Source organism: Nyctereutes procyonoides, unplaced genomic scaffold (assembly GCF_905146905.1).
Source record: "Nyctereutes procyonoides isolate TBG_1078 unplaced genomic scaffold, NYPRO_anot_genome, whole genome shotgun sequence".
In the NCBI taxonomy this organism is placed as follows: Eukaryota; Metazoa; Chordata; class Mammalia; order Carnivora; family Canidae; genus Nyctereutes; species Nyctereutes procyonoides.
In genome coordinates, this window is record NW_026575024.1 from 21,387,743 (window position 1) to 21,396,146 (window position 8,404).

Below are 8,404 nucleotides of genomic sequence, written 5' to 3' on the forward strand. Positions count from 1 at the left end.
TGGTATACATATTTTTTTTTTAAGTGTTTCTCTTTAGGTTTGAAAAAACACGGAGCTGGCCATTTGGCATGTTCAACAGCCATCTCTGCCATGTCTCACGATGTATTAGGAACATTTTCCAGGCAGTTACCCCAGTCACTTCAAAGCGGAGGTCCTCTCTTTGTCTTCTGGCTTTCTATTATGCAAAAGGGCTTTTCAGGGTCTTCAGCTTTTGGCTCTTCACTTTCTGGGAACCCCTCTCCCCAGCTCGGGATGGGCAAGAACTGGCCACAGGACAAAGTGGTACCAGAGTTTGGAGCAAAGCTGGGCCACTGAGCTCAGACAAAGGCTTCCCAGGCCTCTGTTCAGCTCCCAGGGGCTTAAACTGAACAAGGGTTCAGGTTCAGAATGTGTCAGTGTTTAGAGTTCAGCAGGTCGCATGCCTTTCGCCAAGCAAGAGCACAGCTACACCTGCCAGCACCTGGTTGCCCAGCATGGTTTTCACTCCCAGCCTCAGGCACGCAGAGGGCAAAGAATATTGCATTTGTTTTTTCCTGAAAATAGTGGGCGAAATGAGAATGCCATTGGCTGAGGCCTGGGACCCCCACCAAGTCAGTATGAAGGAAATTACGAGTGAAACAAAAGACAAATGTTTTGCCCTTTTCAGAGTGTCGGAGAAGTTTCCGTGGTGTGGCAGTGCTGCAAAGGTTGGTAGTGATAATTATTCCTTAGACACACACATAGTCTCTGGAAGGAGCAGTGTTTTCATTATACACTTCAAAGTGTTTTCCTGCACCTCATCTCCTTAGAGCCTGGCAACAAACTTGTGAGGAGGGTGGGGCGAGTGTGATCATCTTCCTTTGGAGAAAGAGGAAACAGGTTCACAGAGGCAAAATAATTTGCCTCAAGCCCCAGAGGCAGGAGAGGGAACTGGTATGGCTCCCTGCCATTCTGGGGCGTCTACCCCTTTAAGAGCTAAGGAAGGAGACCCGAAATAATTCTTCTAAGAGTTTGGATCTCACTTAATAAAAGAAGGTGAACCTTGTCCACACATTCTTACTTTGTTTCTCTGTGAGCATTTTACTTAAGAGTTCTCACAGGGCAAAGAGAGTGGTTCTCTCCTTTTCCTTCCCTGCCAAAGAACAGAACATCTGCATTTAGCATGTTAAAAAGGACTCACAGTGAACATTGCAAGGTATTCATGCCCCTATAAGGCAGAGCAGAGCCCTGACTGAGGTGGGCCACGGCACCACTTTGCCGGGTGGTGCCCAGATCGAATTATTCCTCGGTGCGCCAGGCTGTAGCCCGAGAAACTGTTCCAGTCCTGGAAGAGGGAAAAAAAATCAAATGAAGCCATTTGCATTCTAACCATCTTTGGCACCAGGGAAAACTGTCAACTGTGTCACATGTAAATAGAAATCAGCTTCCCATTTTTGGTGTGTTTTTTCATAATTTCCCTTGCCACTCTAATTATCAAAGATATTTTTGTTTTTAAACAAAAATTGTCTCCCACGCAGGCCCCATCTCCTTTCTGCGGTGAAGTGGAAACGATGAATTAGAATATTCTAATCACTCCTCCAGCAACCACCGCTGAGATTATAAGCACAAGATTATCCTAAGTAAAGAAAACTTAAATTGTTTAGGCACAAACCAGGCCAGAAAAATTTTCAAAGGACCCCCCCCTTCCCTTCCCACCTGCCTCCCTTGCCTCCTTAGCAGATGTCTATTAAACCCAAGGAAGAAAGCAAAACTGGCTTCCCCCAGAGTAAGACCCAAATCCCCTAAAGGCACGGGTTTTCAGATTAACAAAATTAAAAACAGAATTTAGCTCCATTCAGCATGCATTAAATTCCTGTTTGCTGCCCAACAGTATGGGAGAGGCTCCTAGGTCATCAAGAATAAAATGTAATTCATCAAATAGATACTATCCATGCCATTACTTGGTAGGTAAGGATCACATGGGCTAGACGCTGTGTAGGACTGGATCTGTGTTTTCTCATTTAAGCCACAGCAAAATCCCACATAGCAGTGATAAGTGGACTAATCTCCCACAGCCACATAGCAGTGATGTCCGCCATAATGTGAATCCTGTTGGTAACCTTCCCTAGACCTTCCTTGGTGGTGAACAGTTGACCTCTCCTTTAGATCCTTTTATAGGATGTGATTTTCCAGAGAGGTATGTCATTTTAAGCCATTGTCATGCAGTGTCATAAATCACTAATTAAATATAAGAACCTGTTGGGTCAAGTATTCGTTGAGGGCTTACCATGTGCCATCCCAGGTGCCTGGTACAGCAGTGAGCCAAAAAAGGTGTGGTCGCAGCCCTCAGAAGCTGTATTGTGAGGAAGGGAGATAGTTGATAGACAGTAAGTGCTGGGAGGGGTGTCCTGAAAGAGAAAGATAGGGGGCAGCCACCTAAGCACAATGGTCCAGGAAGACCAACCTCTCTGAGCCAGTGATACATACCAACAGGGAGCTGCCCAACTAGGGGAGGGCCTCATCCTTCCTGGAACTGAAAATCCAGACTCTGAATCACTGAATTGGCCAAGTGTATGAAGTTTACACTTGGACTGCTCAGTGCAGTGGCCCTGAGCACATGGTTGGTCATTCAGAAATGGGATATGAGCAGATGAGAGGCAAAGGTTGCAACCCCAAAGTTCAGGCCAAGTTAAAGAGCCTCACCCTCAGGAGGTATGTGGTGTTGGGTGGCCCAGGCCCTTCAGCTCTGTCCCTGTCATGTGTAGGATACCAGTTCTCTGGCTCCGCCAAAAGTCAGGGGGCCCAGCTCAGTCGGTTCCTGCTATAGGAGAATAACGGTCTGATCTCTATGAGCCTGTCCAGACCATCAAGAACCCATGGATCTTGGTGGCCAGAAGAGGGTGAACTACAGAGCTCAGCAGCAAGTTGGCAGGCCAGGGATGAGGACCTGGAGACTCGGAGTGTGGGCTTGCCCTATGAGCCTGGAATGAGAAGTGGAGCCTGTCAGTTTTCTTTAAAAACTCCTGCTTGAAACCCCAGGACTTAGCTGGTTTCTTTGCCAAGAGCTTGTTTAATGTCAGTATAGTTCTGCTCAGACTACTTACTTTACTTCTCAATGTCAATGGATATGAAATTCTTTATGCGCTGTGGGACCATCCTAATGGCCCTCTCTTACGAACTACAGTGGGTTTGCTCTGCTAATCGAAGAGATTGGATTTTATCAGGTTCTCCCCCAAATAACCCAGTAAGCTGCCCTGTCGCGAGAACACTAGCCACTCTCCCTTCTCTCTGCTCCCTTGAGACCCCAGCCCACCCTCCTTTCTGTCTCTCCACAGGGTTTTCCTCCACTTGATGAAAGTGGACCCGGACTCCACCTGGTTTCTCCTGAATGAACTTTACTGCCCTGAGCAGCTCACACCTCCCCACCCCAGCCTCTACCCTGTGCAGCTGCGGGGGACCATGGGGCAAGGGAACCCTTATGCAGCCAATGTGCTCTGCCTACTGCAGGAGCTGCAGTGACCCCCCCACCCCCCACCACACACACACACCTAGGTGTGACAGGGCAATATCTTTGTCCCGCAGGTGGGGCGACCCCACCCTGACCCCAGGTGGTGGCAGAGAAGACTGCGAAGGTGGATTAGACAGCCAGTCGATTTATAAATTGATCGATCCCACAACTGCTTAGAAATTGAAGGAAAGTAGCTGACTGTTATTTATATTTCATACCTGGTGTTTTCAAATGACATTGTCTGGCAGCTCTAAGGGCTTAACTCCTTCGCTTACCATCTCTGCGGCCCCAACTGCCCCACAGGCCATCCCCACTACACACACACACACACACACACACACACACACACACACATCCCCACACCGGAGAGCCTAAGGACACATGGAGGGAGGCCTCTACTATGCACCAAGTGTGTCCCCTGAGCACCTGAGGACCACATGGAAGTACCACGCACCCAGGAGTCTTCAGAACGCAGCCCTACATCGCGGACATGTGTACCTCCCCTCCTGGAACAGTGAGCTAGAGCTAACTCATTGTACCAAACCTGTTATTTGGAAGAAAATGAAATAAAGGCAATTCTTGGATGAAAGCTGTGATCAAGAGCTCACTTTAAGGTTTGTTATTTAAATTGGGTGCTTCTTAAGAAATGAATTTATGTTCTTGAATGGATGATACAGAGCCATGGTGTAAAATCCAAGCAGTACAAAACAGAAACGGTGAAGTCTCCACCTCATTCCCCAGACATCTGGTGTCCCTCCCAGAAGACAAACTCATGGCAATTTTTTCATACCTGTTAAGTAGGAGATTGATTATTTTTTACTTTTTATTATGGATAATAGTATACAGCAAGCTCCATGTACCCATACCCCAGCTGCACGAGTTACCAGCACGTGGAGAGCTTTGCTTCATGGCTACCCTCACACATTTACCTCCCCAGCTCCCCCAGTCCCCGGGAGTATTTTGAAGCACATCTCGGAAGTCCTATCCAAACCTTTTTTAAAATGTAAATCATGGTGTGCCTGGGTGGCTCAGTCAGTTAAATGTCTGCCCTTGGCTCAGGTCATGATTCCAGAGTCCTGGAATTGAGCCCCGCATTGGGCTCCACAACTCATCAGGGAGTCTGCTTGAGATTCTCTCTCCTGCTGCCCCTCTTCCCCCTGCTTGCGCTCTCTTTCTCGTGCGTGCGCGCGCGCACACGCACACACACACACACACACACACACACACACAGTCTCTCCCTTAAATAAATAAATCTTTTTTAAAAATTAAGAAAAGGGGGGCAGCCCCGGTGGCGCAGCAGTTTGGCGCCGCCTGCAGCCCAGGGTGTGATCCTGGAGACCCGGGATCGAGTCCCGCATTGGGCTTCCTGCATGGAGCCTGCTTCTCCCTCTGCCTGTGTCTCTGCCTCTCTCTCACTCTCTCTGAATGAATAAATAAATACATCTTTAAAAAAAAAATTTAAGAAAAGGGGATGCCTGGGTGGCTCAGTGGTTGAGTGTCTGCCTTTGGCTCAGGTGGTGATCCCGGGGTCCTGGGATCAAGTCCTGCATCAGGCTCCCTGCAGGGAACCTGCTTCTCCCTCTGTCTGTGTCTCTGCCTCTCTGTGTGTGTCTCTCATGAATAAATAAATAAAATCTTTTAAAAAACTAAAATTAAAAAAATGTGCAACCACACTAGCATTACCACACCTAAACTAGCAGTGGTCCTTTCATATTGTATACAGTGAATGTTTAAATTTCCCCAGCACATTGAATCAGGATCCAAATAAGCTATATACATTGCTGTTATCTATATGTCCCTTAATAAATATATTTTAATTTATAGATTCCCTCTCCTCTTTTCTTCTCCCTGTACATTTTGTTGAAACAAGGTCACTTATCCTACAGCATTTCTCACAGTCCAGATCTACTGATTACATCCCTGTGGGGGTCATTCCGTGGGCTTCTCCTATCACCTGTATTTCCTGTAAATGGGAGGGCAGAACAAGAGGTGTGATCCAGTTTGGGGGTTTTCATTGTTTTGAGGAACACTCCTCCGTAAGTGGTATTATTTATTTCCATCAGGAGGCATGTAATATCTGATCTCTTATGGGATTGGCCATTGGTGATCCTCACCTGGATCCACTCCCTCATTAGCGAATGCAGACAGTGCTGTTCTTTCCCCCCCATCCTGGCTTGTCTTTAGCTAGAGTACTTGTGGAACGTTCCCTTCATCAACCATGCAGTAACCTTGAGGGAGTTTTGTGTGGAAAAAGCAAGATAAATAGTTGATTTTTTTTTTTAGCTGAGGGATTTAAAACACAGATTATATAAATTTAGGTACACCACCACAGACACACACACAAATGTGCTGAAGGATCCTAGGAATAATGAATGCTTCCTCACCATATGCATGGTTAGATACCATCCAGATAACTCCTCCAGTGATGTAGATAATACCCCAGCTCTGTGAAACCCAGAAGGCAGCTGGCATGGGGACATATCCAAGCGAGGGGGGCCCCAGCCAGTTCCGGGGAGGCCCACTCATCTATTAGGGTCTTCTCTGCAAGGGCACAGAATGTCCAGCTTGGGGCTAGGTGGTAGCAGCCTGGCTTTTGGTCTGGCTCAGTCATCAGGGGCCCTCCCTCTCTTTGGGCCTCAGCTCTCCTGCCTGTAAAGGTGAGAATGGGCCAGAATGAGAGCTTAATTTGGGGAATTCTGGGTCCCTCCAGCAAGCTGATGACACTTCAAGACCCCCTTCCCCAGCAATGTCCCTCCTCTTACCCTCCTCCCTTCCAGGAGGGCACTGCATCCTCCCAGACTGTGAGACTGGGGTCATGTACCATCTCCTCTCCTGCTGGGTTGGTCTACTGAGCTGACCTCACAAATTCTGTGTACAATTCTAGAGACTTCACCTATGAGCCTGCAGGGACCCCAAGTTAAGAACCCCTGAAAGAGAGATAATCACTTTACTCTCTTCTGGTTTTAAAATTCTAGGATGATTTCCTTTGGGAAAGGGGGGAAATGCCCTCTAATTGAGAGGACTCTAAGAAGATTCACCACATTGTTCCTAATTCCACTGGGGACACAAAGTCCTAGGCTAATTCAATCTCTAGGTCCTGACAAATGAGAAAACAGGTCAGGGAGGTGGTGGGACTTATGGAGTATTACCTAGTAGTCTGCCTTCCCAGGGCGCCTGGACATGGCAGGCTGTAATAGTGTGCCAAGAGGCAGGGGAACGTGCACACACATCCTGTGCCGTGATGCAACTTGGGCCCTCGGGGAGATAATCCGTGTGGGAGGATTTGCCATGGTGTTCCAAAAACCATCTTGTCCTCAGGGCGTAAGACACCCTGGGTTGCTTTGGGATTCCCGCAGGCAAATCACTTGATTTAAAAAAAAAAACTAATTAGAGTGCCTCTCCAGTCATTATTATATTCAGGCAACTTTAATTTGAACCCATCCAGCTGACTCATTCTAGCCCTTGTTTATGTGGGCTTCTCAAAGTGATCGTTTCCCCCTGTTAAACGTGGCTGGTGCAGGGAGGATTTCTCCTTTCATTGAGGGTTTCCGAGTGTTGGTTTGGCTGGAGTTAAAGGTAGATACTGAAGGGCCTTGAGTTTCAAGTTGAGACACTGAGCTCTGATCTGCAGGCAGTGGGTGCCTCCTGGGGGATTCCGGAAAGCACAGAAATGGAACCTGGGATCCTGCAAAGGGCTGGGTGTAGTCCTTAGGAGGCTCGTAGTGTGGAAGGAGCATGGATGACCTGGAGCTCATCAGCACTGGACTTGGTTTCTGACTCTACCCCTCAGTACCTGTGTGACCTTGGAAAAGTCACTTTTCTTCATTTCCCCATCTCTGAACTGGAGTTCACTACCTCTGCCTCTTTAAATGGCTGCAGCAGAGAAAGTGTTATCGTGTTTACAGTGCCCAGGGCTTCGACACTGTGCAGCCCTTCCTTCCATCCAACCCCTTTGCTTACGGCTTTGTTAGGATGCAGCACATACTCCTCTGGACAGTTATTGCAGAGGAAGTAGATGGTTAAATCTCAGAATAAACCACCTGGGAACTAAGGAGGACTCCTGGTGGAGGAGGGTAAGATCTTGGTAAGACGAGCAGACTATTGGCAGAAAGAGGATAAAGGGCGTTCCAGACAAGGAAAATGACATGCCAAAGGCAGCCAGGTGTACCTGTCCATATCTGCACTCATCATAACTCCTTCAGTTGCAGCTAACAGGAGACCCAACTCAAAGTAGCTTGAGCAGTAATGTCTTGGCTCTCATAACCGGCAGCCACCCCGCCCCACCGCCTGGCCCCTGGCTCCAGATCCCACAGCCAGTCTCCATGTTTTAGCAGCCTCTCTCTATAAAGTGGCAAGGATGGCCAGTAGTCCCCGCTGATGTTCTCTGAGTTGATCAAGCCTAGGAGAGTGTGCACCTCCATCTGGCAGCTCCCAACTCAAGTTCTAGGATTATCTCTTCTCAGCTCAGCCAGTACTCTGCCCCACCCCAAACCAAGCATTGTGCATCCAAGCAGGTTTTGGCAAACTTTCCCCATACTGGGTCAGATGGTGAATATTATAGGCTTTGCAGGCCATAGGATCTCTGTAGAATCTTCTTTGGCTCTTTTTTTTTTTTTTTTTTTTTTACATTTTAAATGTGTAAAATCCTTACAAAATAGGCCATGGGCCACTATTTTGCCCTTGGACCTTAGTTTGCTGCCTCCTGATCCTTAGCATTCTCCTGGCAGTCTTGGGGGCAGGTGCTCAGATCAGCTCATCCAAACCATATGGAGACAGAGTTGGGATGGAGTGGTTTCCCCCAAAAGGAAGCACTGTATTTGGTTACTAGGCAAAGAGATGCAGAGTGGGTAACAGTGACAGACAGCCACCACCCCATGCCTGTGGCAGATGACCAGTATGGCCCGGCAGCCCAGGAGGGGATGTGTTAGCAGGCTGTGG

The 8,404-nt window shown here is 48.0% G+C and overlaps 1 protein-coding gene across 2 annotated transcripts in view; it reads left to right on the forward strand.

Moving 5' to 3' along the window:
• The window catches only part of TTI1 (TELO2 interacting protein 1), a 46,702-nt gene extending 42,640 nt beyond the window's left edge, over nucleotides 1–4,062 (forward strand). For both annotated transcript variants that reach the window (XM_055303137.1, XM_055303144.1), the window contains exon 8: nucleotides 3,294–4,062. In XM_055303137.1, the coding sequence (XP_055159112.1) occupies nucleotides 3,294–3,477 (184 nt within the window). In that variant the 3' untranslated portion in view covers nucleotides 3,478–4,062. The remainder of the gene's footprint in view (nucleotides 1–3,293) is intronic.
• Nucleotides 4,063–8,404: the final 4,342 nt, after the last annotated feature.